The 13332-nt window shown below is 43.3% G+C and overlaps 1 protein-coding gene across 3 annotated transcripts in view; it reads right to left on the reverse strand.

Moving 5' to 3' along the window:
- mrpl23 (mitochondrial ribosomal protein L23) overlaps positions 1–13332 on the reverse strand; it is a 112059-nt gene that overhangs the window by 81812 nt on the left and 16915 nt on the right. For all 3 annotated transcript variants that reach the window (XM_020056513.3, NM_001310882.1, XM_013131249.4), the window contains 3 exon segments: positions 13154–13276; positions 8020–8102; positions 4724–4797 (listed from right to left, as the gene is read on the reverse strand). In XM_020056513.3, coding sequence (XP_019912072.1) covers positions 4724–4797; positions 8020–8102; positions 13154–13260 — 264 coding nt within the window. In that variant the 5' untranslated portion in view covers positions 13261–13276.

Here is a 13332-nt window from a genome sequence, read left to right on the forward strand (position 1 = left end):
GTTAGCTAATTATGTAAAGCAAACAAAGAACTGGTACTTTTACCTTGCGTTCCTCTGGTGATCTCTTTATCCCCTTACTCCTATAAAGTCATGCACTATAAGGCCCAATCCTAATGTCCCCCTCTAAACCCTACGCCATGAACCCTCACAGACTTAACTGACATCACCTGGTAAGTGACTGAGTGCAAGAGGCTGCAAGGGCTCAAAATGCTATAAATAGGAATGGGACCGCACTTTGCGACTTTTTATTTTATGTTTTTTACTTTCTTCGCGGCCAAGGCACTTTCCCTACAGAGTGAACGAGATTGTCAATAATAATCTATATTTGTCAAATATATATATATTTTTTTTTTAATACATTGTGTGTAATAAGGTGATTCCTCTGATGTCATGTGTTCTATGTGCCATCTTAAATCCTTGTTAATATAGTGTAGTTTACTGTTCTTCATTATTCTCTTATAAGGCAGGTTTTTCACTCACTTCCGGGTTTCCCCTGGTAACCCGTGTTTCACGTCACAACACTATGAACTGTGGGCAGTTGCCTCTGGTAAAGTCTACGGAAATGCGTACTTACGAAAAGGGTGCATAAAGGGCTCAAAATGTCTGCAAGAGAGCCTACTCGCACTTGATGATTTGACAGTGGGACAGCCCAAAGAACAGGTGTTTCGAACGTAGGTCCGTCTGTGCTCCTCGTACAGCTCGTCTGCATAGAGCGTATTGGTGGCTCTGACAACTATGACAACACCATCTGTGTTTTTGAAATTGCATGCAGAAAATATCAGAATGAGCTAAATACCCTTAAGATGTTGCACACTGACAAATCATTTGTCGATCAAAACATTTTGATTATAGATTTTCTTACTTGATGTGGCAGTCAGGATTTTCGTAAAATGAACACAACGGAATCACTTTAAGACTTCTTGTATGCACTTTGCATCCTTTTTTCTGTCTGCACTTGGCTTTTAGGTTGTGTTTTTCAATCTATGCAAGGGTTCACTCGTAATTAATGTGACCTATCTGGTAAAGAATAGGTCACAAATCGCCTGGGGTGGTCTAGTGTTCAAAGCAACTGACAACAGCACAAGTCAGTCCACATGAATTTGAATTCGACCCAAATGTCCTTTGAATCCTCCTCCACCATATTCCATGCTAACATTGTCCTATCTTTACCATAAAAAAGAAAAATTACAAAAAGGAGTGGGACACCTTAAAATAACTTTTTTGAAAGTTCACATAGTTCCTCCCTGACTCCTTCAGTTTCATTGCCTTATGCACCCAAGCTTTGGTGCCTGGTACAAGGAGAACCATAGTCAGACATGGTTGAGACATGCAGGGAGACATGCACCCACCCCCAATGGGCAGCCAGTGTTTTCTTTTAATGTCAGGTCAATGCCTAGCACATTTTCCACAAGGACTGTGACACTTACATGTGGTGGGCACGGTCATCTACTTCCGTGTCTTTCGAGACACTTGCTTTGTTGGAAGGCATTCAAGTTCACAGCTATTTGTGTTTTGATAAATGACAACTAAGAAGTGCCGGTTTTGTCCTCAGGTGAGGTCCGTGCCGAGACTGGGTGCTGCCCCACGTCGGCGGAAAGGGAAAACACTTGGCCTTCTGGCAAAAAGGCTGGGGGTAAGTCCTTAGTGGAAACGTTGAGACCAGAGCTCTGAACCGCAGCCAGCTCAAGACAGCAGCCCGAGTTCTCTCAAAACTTCAATTTTCTGCTGCAGCGCAGCCCCCATCGACGCCCCCCAACCCTTTCTCCTCGCCTCTTTCTCTCTCTCTCATTCTGCCCCCGTCTCTGGACCTCCCTATTTTGGCATGACTCCACCGTGCCCTCAGTCACCCCCCAGCTTTACACCACACACACACGCAAGCATTTAACTACAACCGCTATTACCCGTCTGTCTATGTGACCAATAAATGTAACTTAACTTGACACACACACACACACACACACACACACATCCCCAGCACACACACCTGCTCTCCACATTAAAAAAATAAAAATAAGAGGAAAATGGCTGTCATGGAACCCCGCTAACAGGCCTCCCTTCAACCACTGGTCTGTAAGACGGCGGGAAAAAAAGGGGTGAAGGGGGGCACTCACGGGAGGTGAGCGAGTTTGCAAGAAGAAAAAAGAAAATGGGAAAGAACGAAATGAGGAGGAAAGCAAGAACCCCGTCCGTAATACGGTTGGAATATTAGCTGCTGGAGGGAGGAGGGGTTCGGAGGAGGGAGAGGGACAGGGGAACCGCTGTGAGCATCGGGCCACAGAACACTCCCCCACATGTGGTGTCAATTAGGAACAATCTTGTTTTCTACCCACCACTGCAAAGAAAGGAGGGGTTTTCGGAGTTTAGCACACACACATACACGTGTGTGTGTGTGTGTGTGTGTGTGTGTGTATGTGTTTGCACATGCATGTCTGTGATTTTGCATGTTTTTCTTTCTTCTGCTGACCTGCCAGAGAAATGGGCCGGATCGCCGGGGGGTGGTTGACGTGTTTAAGCACACGTACACCCAGTGAATTGGCACCCATTCTGTTCACACAGGGACGAGCGTGACTTTGTAACTGCCGCAGTCTCACTCACCAAAAGAGAGAGCAAACGACAGCTACACACGGGCGAACGCCACCTCACAAGGGTTTAATCGCACCCTTGACTGCACATAGGAAGGTGAATGAGTGTGTTTGTTCACTGAGTACCAAGGATGTCCGGCTGCCTTGGCAAGCATCCTCACACCTCCAATAATGGCGCCATGCGTTCACCTGGGAATACCAGGCAAAAAGGTTTTTCATGTACACAAAATACACCTTGTGCAGTCGGCAGCTTGTTCAGGCCTTGAGAGTTTGTGTTCTCTTAAGTGTCATTCATTGCAGTCAAAGACATGCCCACACAGCCTCTTCCACGGAGCCACAGAGATAGTCAATCAGATAGTATCAAACATTCTCTCACACACGTGCACACACACACACACTCCCAGGAAGTTTGTTTTTTCAGACAGACAATAGGAAGCCTCCCCTCAATGATTCATGGGCATGCTTCAATTATGGATCCCCTTTCAAATTGTCCTGTTTAGACAATGTCAATTATTCATCTCTTACATTGGTTCCCAGACTGAAAGTTCTCTCTGTTGCTGGGAGGGATAAACAAGCGTCTACACCACGGTTGATTTACGGTGTGTGTTTGTGTGTGTGTGCGCGTGTGCGCCAGCCAAACAAAGACTTCGATGCGTTATGTATTCCCCTGAAGGGAACACTGCACTTTAGAACAGGGTAAAACTTGAAAACAGGATATTTTCTGGCACAACCCTGTACATGACACATATTATATGCTCAGGCAGGCCATCCAGGATGTATACGATTAAAAATTACTGCATTAGCTAGTAATAGCACGTTTTCGGATGATAAAATTAATAGAAAGACAAACATTTTATAAAGACCAATTTTTCCAGCACAATTCTCACACTTCTTGAGCATCCTTATGTGCACGTGCCTGTTGCTGAGGAAAAGGCGTGTATTTTCCCTCTGTGGAATTCTTTGTGAACTTCTTTCCTTTTCACAGCCAACAAGTCATATACCATGGACATCGTTCATTTTGAGTCAGTACAAAGAGTTGTTAAAAAAAGTACTATTTTGCTAAATGAACATCACAAATAAAAATAAGAGGGAAAATGAAGTGAAGAAAGACAAAACATGTACAAACGCTGCCTTAAATATTTCTAACCAGGTTGACAGTAGGTGAGCTGTTCTTCTGAAGAACTGAGAAACAAATATTGACCGCCGGCACCTTTCAGTTATTAAGAGCTCTCGACAGATCGGTTACACAGGCCGCTTTCGGCTTGACAGTACGTGGTCTTTACATTGCAGATCTATAAAAGTCAAGGGCCAGACAGCTTGCCAGATAATGGTGCTCCGTGTCAGCAGGAAGCCTTGCTATTTGGATAATGAGGTGCTTATCCCCCTTCTGCTTATAGCGCAAACCTTTCTTGTTGCTAGGCCACTGAGAATAGTGTACTGATTATTACTGGGCTGCGTGGTTGTTCTACCTAGCTATCCCAAAGATGAACGCATTGCAAAAATAAGACACTATGGATGAGAACAACAAAAATGAAATGCAATATTAATATCCTAATTGGCCTTAGATTCAAAGAGCTTTAGAATGCACTTCAGGAAGCACTTTGTGGGCTCAAATAAAGTTTGTTTTCAGCCAAAAACAACATGTTGATGTTAACAGCCCACAAACTGGGAATGGCAGAGTGGTTTGTGAGTGTAAAACACAGACCTCCGTCACACCATGTGCAGTAGAAGGGTTAAACAAAAACACAGTGCTGGTAACATGGCCTCAAAACGAATAGTTTACACATGGGTTCTCTGTAATAGTAATACTACTCCACCCACCACAGTCACAAATCTTTTCTTTTTTTCTCTCTAGGGCATTCAACATTACAACCTTTATCTGGCTAGTTTTTCATCCTCCTCTAAGGTGCACTGATATTCCCTAATAAAAATTCCAAGTTGCATAATGAAATATATCGCAGCATGAGGGACCAAAATGGTTGTACTTTATAGCATCTCTATGTTTTTTTGTAGAGAATAAGGTGTTATCTGTACCCCTAGGTGTCTTGAAGTCGTATTTGCAAGAGATCGCAAATACGACTCAATTTGATTTGTGAGCTCAAATTACTTTTTCAAGTGTGTGCGTCTCTGATAGAACTCACCAGCTGAACGTAGGCCACTTTATAATCCGGTCTCTTCACTTTCTGATTAAGGTGGTTTCTTTTCTTATTGGTACCTGGGAGATGGAGAGAGAGAGAGACACTGAAAGAGAGGGAACTAGATGCAACTCAGAAGACAGTTCCCCACTGTAACAGCTAAACATACCAATGACTAGTGGTTGAGCTAATGGAAGGAAGGAGGGGGAGAAAGAATGACAAGAGGAACCAAGAAAGGGACAAGAATCGAAACAGACACACTAGAAGGAAGAATCCACAAATACAAAGCAAATTAGAATGCTACCTTGCTCTAAACAAGGGGCACTCAGTGGTAGAATACCTGACTATTATAAAGGACCCAAAATGAGGAAAAACCTTGACTATGTACAGACTCAGTGAGGATGGCCTTACTACAGAGAGGCCACCACAGGCAGACCTGGTATAACAGTGCATATGGAAACAGAGCTGCACTTCCTAACCTCCTGCCAAATGTATGACCACATTAGGGCCACATATTTTCAACAAATAAACATCCACAGAGTTTGAAATCAAATCAAACATTGAGAAACTCACATATTTATAAAGCGAAATATTGCAATGTGCAACCACAGCCGTAAGATTTGAAAACCTGCCATGAGGTAAAGGGCAACCAGTGGAGCACAAACATTATGAAGATAATCCATATCAGTCATTCTCAGTCATCTCAATTTGCAAAGTTATACACATTGTATAATTTATATTAACAATTGTAGACTTTATTGTATATTGTTTTGAATTTAGTTGTTTATTATAGTTTTTATTACTATTATTATTTTCCACTTGCATTGGCAGGGTGAAAAAAAGTTCCAATGCTAATTAAGCCCTCAAATTAAATGGGGGGGGGGGATTTCACACAGAGAGTGAGACATTAAGATACAAAATGTGAATACAGAGAAACAGAGTGTGACACAGAAACACAGACACACAAAGAATAGTGAGTGTGTAAAATAGAGCAAATTCCAGTCCTATTGACTTAGCTGGCAGTGATGACGTCATACGTTTCAAAGAAAGAGACAAGAAAGATGGGGAAGAGAAGAACCAACGAGAGACATATGGACGCAGAGAAAACAAAAAAACAAAGAGACTGCAGTAGATTACAGATTCTAGGGAAAGCCAGTGCATTTTGTGTTTAATGTTGTTTTTGCATCTTGCGGTTGATGAGTCAGTGCGTCAACGCTGGCCGACACGCCATGTTCCTATCAAATGAACGATTAGCACAACAATTTATTAAAAAGCTGCCCAAAGCAAATCCCAGGGTTCTCTCAAATGCCAAAACATCCAAACAAACTCACTCCGAAAGGTTTTCCCACCTTTCAGAACTCCTGTTTAAATGTAGAGTCAACAGACTACTCGGTAAGGGCTGTTACCATGGGAGCAGTTTATGACATTGGGGGGGGGGGGGGGGGGGGGGGGCATTCCACAGTAACTATTCATTTGTGTTACCGTGTGTGTATGTAATCATTACCAGCCAGACGACCCACAGCTCAGGGAAAGCCCTTACAAGGGTCATAAACCACTGTTATCCCGCCGCCACCTCCTCGTGAGACTGGGGGATGGGTGAAAGCATGAAGGTGTGTGTGTGCGCGTGGGGACGGGGTGAAGTGTGGTCACCTTCATGTTGTTTGTCATAGTTACCTTGTAACCCAATTTTCTATATTTCATGCCATCTCACCACACACACTTAAACATAGTGGAGGGAGGCGTTTTGGCAGTCAGTTATCATATAACAAATCCCAGAGCTGAAGGTGTAGCCATGGCAACGTCTTCCAAAATACCAGAGGACCGGCATGCCACCGGGGGGTGATATGGGGTGGGGAGGTCGTCTGTGGTCCGCTCTCTTTCTCGTTCCCCTCTTTAGGGCGCCAATGGAGTGGAACCCCTGACGCAGGCGGGGATGCCTTCTCTGACGCACCTCCAAAATCCCCCCAACCCGACAGCTCTGTTCTTTTAATCTCTCTCTTTTCCATGCACTGCCTTCTTTCCTGCGGGTCTTTCCTCTCTTTTTTTCTCCCTCCCTTTTGCTTTTAACCATGCCCCTCTTGTTAAAAAAAGGTCTAATGGGATTCTTATACATATTACGCCTATTAAGGCTTGGCGTCTTGCTTTCGCTCGCTCTCCCTCTCTTCACCAGAGTGGGGGGGCTACTTTTGGCCCTATAAAAACACGAGCAGCAAGCCCTCCCTCTGGGCTACCTGCACCGAAGAGACCCTCTCATCTCCAGTCCTCCCTCTTTCTCTAGTTCTCACTGCCTCAGTGGCCACCTCTTTCACCCTCTGTCTCAGTCAATTCAATTTCAATTAAATGACTTTATTGGCATGAGAAAAATGTATTTACATTGCCAAAGCAAGTGGAAAACAATAATTCAATTTTAAGCAGACACGGTTTAAAATGATGCTCAAAAAGCATTTTGAGCTTAATATTATAGACTACGTACAGTCTTTCTACCTCTCCTCCCTCTATTTTTTTTACATTCTACTTCCATCCTTCCATCTTCCCCTTTCCGCACTCTTTCTCTACCTCCCTCCCTCCTCCTTCCCTCCCTGGGATCTGGTAAATTCGTAGCCTTGTAAAAGAGCCTCTAAAGAGCCTATGCAAACCCAAACATTTCCTTCTTCATAAAATGCCAAGATTAAATGGTACAACTCGATTCTCTGGCTCTGTGATCATATTCATTTAAGAAAATAATTAAATAAAGTCAGAGAGAGAGGTAAGGTATAGAGCACATGGAAGAGTACAGTGCCGCCTTGAGATAGCTGGAGGCCAAATTGCTGCAGCACAAATTGTGACAAGCAGTTTTGGTGAAGGGTAGCTCAGCTAGGGAAGCCAACCACTAATTCTGCTAACCGCTAAACTACTCTCCCCTTCCTGCACACAAATGGGTTACTTCGAAAGGTAAACCATTGTGAATAACCTTCAAAAGACTTGTCTCTGGCTTATCAACAGATAGAAGAATTAGCTAATTTTTTTTTTACAAAAATAGATTGGCCTCACTGCTTCTGAATGGATACATTTGCAACGATATTCAAAATAAAATCAACAGATAAAAAAAAATGACAGCTAACCGCTAAGAATACATTCACCTGAATGGTTATCAGTGGGTACTTAGCACAATTGTTAAATATGCTAACATCAAATCTAGTCTAACTGTTTAGAGAGATTAAAAAAAAAAGAATACATTGATAGCAAACCCCTAAGATCCTGGCCCTCCATTCACAGTTTATCAATGGATACTCAAGTATTTTAACCTGCAAACCACCACTCACCGTATTGTATTCTGGTGCGGACTGCTCCCACTGGTACATTGTAAATCTTCTCCACGTAGTTTCTCACATCAAATTTTGTCATTCTGTCCAGAGATAGGTAGAGAGAGTGGTTTGGTGGCCAAAGAGAGATTATAAGAACAAAGAGTGAATGAAAGAGAAAGAATGAGCAAAAGAAAAATTTGAGAGAATGAGAGGAGACGGGACAAAAAAGTTTTTAACCTGTATTGTTTTCCGTAGGAAAAGTGACCAAGACACCAGTGGTCCCAAAACAATACGAATGACATTGGCACCAGGGAGGGGGTTTACTGAAGAACATTTTTTTGACATAGGGCTTTTGCCAACATAAAACAAACTCTTAAACAAAAATCGAGGTTCAGCCACCCCAAATGGCTACACGCCTACTCAGTATCACTGAAAGTGGGACAGGGGTGTAACTCTGTGTAACCACTTCAGTATGTCTTTGCAGTATGGGGAATAGTGTGTGAAACTGACATTTTCCCAATACCGAAAAAGGGTTCCATTTATTCCTCCTACTGCAAATAAATCATTGATATAAAAAAAAAAAAAAACATTTAAAACCTGTGTCGGAATGGCTATGGCAAGTTGACAGCAATAGAGCATCTGTTCTGGAAATGTCTAGAAAATTAAATATTTTGGACTCAAGTAAGCTTATAGGTTTTCTGGAATCTCTGGCATGTTTGCAGTGTTGTTTTTGACCTAGCACACTTGATTCCACTAATTGACTTATCATCAAGCATTTAAATCAGAATCAAGTGTATAAGGGAGACCATGGGCAAAAAGAAAGTTCGACACAGCTTTGGGACACCAGGACCAGGATTGAGAATCAATGACCTAAGCTTAATCAAACACTCTTTTTTTTGCTGCAGACAAAAGTACAAAAGGTTTTTCTCGTGAGTGCGGCTGCACTTGCTTAGCTACCAGGCCTTCCAGGAGGACCGGCAATGCTAGTAGCGTCCAATCCCTGGAAAATGCCTTTGGGCCAGTGGATTCACCAGGACAGCAGCTAGTAATGGGCGTGGTCACCCACTGACATAGTCATAACAATTTTGCGTACTTTGGTTCCGCTCCAAAGCGTAATGCAGTGACGTTGTCGTTCATCATAGAACCCCGACTTTAACCCCTGAATCATCATGGATATCTCTTGGTGAAGGGTACTGAAAGATCCTCAGGGTTAGATTTGGCAGAGTGGTTCAAACTAAAGAGTCAGTGCCCTATTCAGAAAAGTGTTTGAATAAGCAACATCTGGAGCAGTTTCCTTAGATAAACAGATGCGCCTCCAGGCCATATTTCGCTGTCCCCGACATTAGTTAAGCAGAGCGGAGTGACTTTTGGAGTAAAAACAGATTTGGGAGAAGGGGGGTTTCTTAGAAAGCAGAGCGGGAGAAAAGGTGAGTGTGTGTTTCTGTATGTAGGGCTGAGAAAGAGTCCCTTTGGGGTCATTTGAGCAAAACACCAATCCTAATTAAAAGAAAGGAACATTCACCTAATCCGTGCCATCACCCACATCACAATTATCATTGTGCCATGCAGGCTGGCCGGCAGCCGCTGGGGACTTCCCTTCGAAACAGCAGCTCCCGTAGAGATAAAACAACAAACTCGGCAACAGTGTTTGAAGGGATGTGAATAAAAGTAGCCAAAAACAGCCCAGTGATTCAAGACCTTGAGCACACTACTCGAGTGACGCGGTCATCTCCACAACATCCCTCCCATGCCCAGCATAAAATTGCACAGTTTACTCCGGGTGTGTGGGAGGGCTGAAGGGAGCAGGGAAAGAATGAATACCTGTCTTCAGGCAGCTGCCAGAGGCTGAACGCATTGCCAGCTTCAACACTTATATATTTATATGCTAACCAGTGTGGCTCCATGCAGTAACACTAGCTTGCAGTTGACGGTAGCATTATCCCGACTGGGGCGAAATGGAAAAGGGCATCTGATAACGCCTGGGAATGGATTCAGAATTGGACTGGCTGTTGTTGAGCAGGTTTAGAGGCTTCTGGGGCATTGGCATCGTTGGGACTAAGGAGAAGGCAGGTGTAATGAAATGCTTTGAGACATTTCATGACATTTTCACAATAGCGAAAAAGGGTCCCATTTATACACTATTCTTCCTACTGCATAGAAATCTCTGATAAAAAAAAAAACATTTGACCCAAGCATTTTAAACTTGGAATTGGCTATGGCAAGGTCACAACAATAGTGCATCTGTTCTGGAAATGTCCAGCAAATAAAATATTTCTGACTCAAGTAAACTGTGGGACCAGAGAGTTTGGGGCCATCATTTTTGGAGACTAGTCATAGACAGTAATTCTATGTAGAGACAAAAAAAGATGCAAAAAAAAAGATACAGAGATATAAAGATAGGAAGAGACAAAGAGAAAAGATAGAGTGATAGAAAGTCTGAAAGATAGAGAAGACAGAGATAGGTAGGTAGATATAGATGTAAAGAGATAGAAATACAGGAAGAGTACGAGGAAGAGGGAAAGAAATGAAATGCCATACACTCGTCTTAGATGTACTACAAATACAGGAAGAAAGACAAAGTACGAGGTAGTGGAAAGAAATAAAAAGCTCTACACTTGCCTTAGATGTACTACTTGCATAACATTTCTTTCAACCTTGCCCAGCTATTGTAGCCTCTCTTGTTCTTTACTGGATAACATCAGGTGGACCACGCCCTTCGAACAATAACAGATGCACCGAACACCTGCCCAACCACTCATACAAACACTCCCACACATACAAACACTTTCAACGCACATTGTGGCAAAGTAAACAGTGAGAATGAAACGAGTGTTCTGATGTTCTGCAGATGAAAGGCGAAAGCGAGCCACACGTCATTCTCTGCAGCCCATGCTGACTGGCAAACAAGCCCCCTTGCACATCATGCCGCACCCACACTGTGACAAAGACCAAACACAATGGCCAGGGGCACTGCCAAACAAAGAACAAACAAAAAAGGATTGAACGGAGGAAAGACATTTATGAAAGTGGAGATATCAGGGGAGAAAGATTACATTTCTGACTGTCAAGTTTAGTGATGCCCTGTTGGTTGGGATCAATTAAGTGCTCCTCCGAAATAACAAGCACACAATAACCCAACCCGAAAACAGTAAGACACCTTGTCTGATCACCCCTCCCACCGCCCCAGAGAGAACTGATATGGAGACTCCCGGGCAAGTTTGATATGAGATCCACAACAAAGGTTGCAATGGAATGGAATCCACTGCGATGCAGTGTCTCAGAAAGTCGAGAAGCCCAGCAGACATACATTCAAATGACCTATGCTTAATGATGTCAGTCAGCAGACAAGATGAAAGTCAGCCCCACAACAGATAATTTTGGAGCCCAAAGCCCCCAGCCGAGTCAGATTTAACGGCATGGCCAGTCTGAGTTATCTCCCGTAGCAATTAGCCCACATCAATCACTGCGCTCAGATATCCAACCCGTCAGAGTGTGCGTTGGTCACTAAATTACTTCCTCTCGGGGACATAAGCTTAATTAGGTGAAAACTGCTCTTTTTCCGAGTCAGAGACTCTGGATAGCAGGAACACGGGAGACGAAAAGTTGTTATGCCATGGCAACCTCCTTGGCAACAACAACAGTGTTTGTTTGGTGCGGTGGGTGGAACACATCATCCAGAGTTCACAAAGTTAATTAATAGTAGAGTTGTTCATTGGGGGAGGGGGGGTTGTCTTCAACACAAAAGGATTACCGGAGTTTTGTGTGGCTGTGGAAATTTTGGCGGAACTTTTCGGGGTACTGTCGAAAACAATAAAGCGCAAATTTGGAGGTTAGAATACCAGTAGGTTCGTCCACAGAATTAAACAAGATCTCCTATGGGCATGTCTTTGTGTCAGGCCCCAGGTGCTGGTGGAGACAAAGGGAACCTTATGTTCCTTCCTCTGAGGATTGCACAATTAAAGCGCTCATTAAAAGGCTATGATAACAGCTCACAGTCACTACAGAATCTCCACAACATAGTACCACAATCCTAATCAATGGCCCATTGTAGCACCTATAACCGACAATAGCCAATCATCAATAATAATTTAAACTACGGGGATCAGGGGAGGTGAAAAGTGTGTGCAACCGGGACAGTGGATCTGTGTTTGTATGAGTGAATCTATCAGGTTTTAGCACAAAAACACACAAGGTTTTTTGAGGTGTGGTAAACACACAAGGTTTTGTTGGTGATGCAAAATCTGTCACCACTCAAAGGCAATGGGAGATACACCCTCTCTAACTTAACACTTGAATTAGAAGATTAAGGAACAAGCCCTTGCAAAGACTGGTTTCGATGCTCCACTTGAAGCTTCAAGATACCTCAAGTGGAGTGAAGCTTCAAGTGAAGTCGTTGGACACATTGATAATCAGAGAAGGGGGATCAATAGAGTAAACCTCTTCATCTAAGGCTGTGTGGGTACAATTGTGCCCTTTATGTGCTTGAACTCACGTCCAAGTTGTGAGAATGTTGGTGAACGAAGCAAAAAAGATGAAAAAGGTCACAGAAAGATGTTAAAGCTGCCCTTGAAAATATGCCTTCCTGCTCGACAAAACTGTCTCAGTGCCACCCGGGGAGAACAGGTGGAATCAATTGTTAGGGCAAGCTTCAGTCTTCTAACTAGTCTGATTTTGATCCTCTCATGGTCTGCCAGTCAGTTTACTACTCCGGGTCAAATGAACAGCCTACAGACTGTAGCCGGTGAGTGCCAGTCATTTCTTTAGGTTAGCACTCCATCTAGTGGCGAGGAGGCAAACATGTTTACCCCCCTTCAGTGACTGACTGGGGTTTTGCAAATAGTGTACATTCCCCAAACCCTGTTGATAGATTAAAATAAAAAATAAAATTCATGAGGGGAAATAGGAGGCTACAGCGGGTAAAAAGGATAAATAGATTTGGACTGAGGTCTGTCAACAAATCTCTTAATTGAACTCATTAACTTCCATACTTGGCATATCAAACCAAAACACTTTGACACAATGGCACATGGGCTGCAGAGCACCAGCAGTCTGCTAATATCATTCAACATGACAAGTAGCACATACTACAGAACTGTGACCCTAAATAACAGAACTCAGTAATGTTAACGATCATAAAAAAAATTAGACTTACACCATGGGGATTCTGAACTGCACTACGTCCGGAGGCTGCTCCTTCCCTGGTCGGACCAGTGTCAGAAAGAATGGTGGCCGGAAGATCCTGAGCTGGGGGTTCCCCATCTGGTACAAAGGGTATCTGTATGGAGGACATGAGCTGGGTTGACAGAAAGCCTTCATACACATTTCGTTAGT

This window comes from Esox lucius, chromosome 19 (genome assembly GCF_011004845.1).
Source record: "Esox lucius isolate fEsoLuc1 chromosome 19, fEsoLuc1.pri, whole genome shotgun sequence".
NCBI lineage: Eukaryota > Metazoa > Chordata > Actinopteri > Esociformes > Esocidae > Esox > Esox lucius.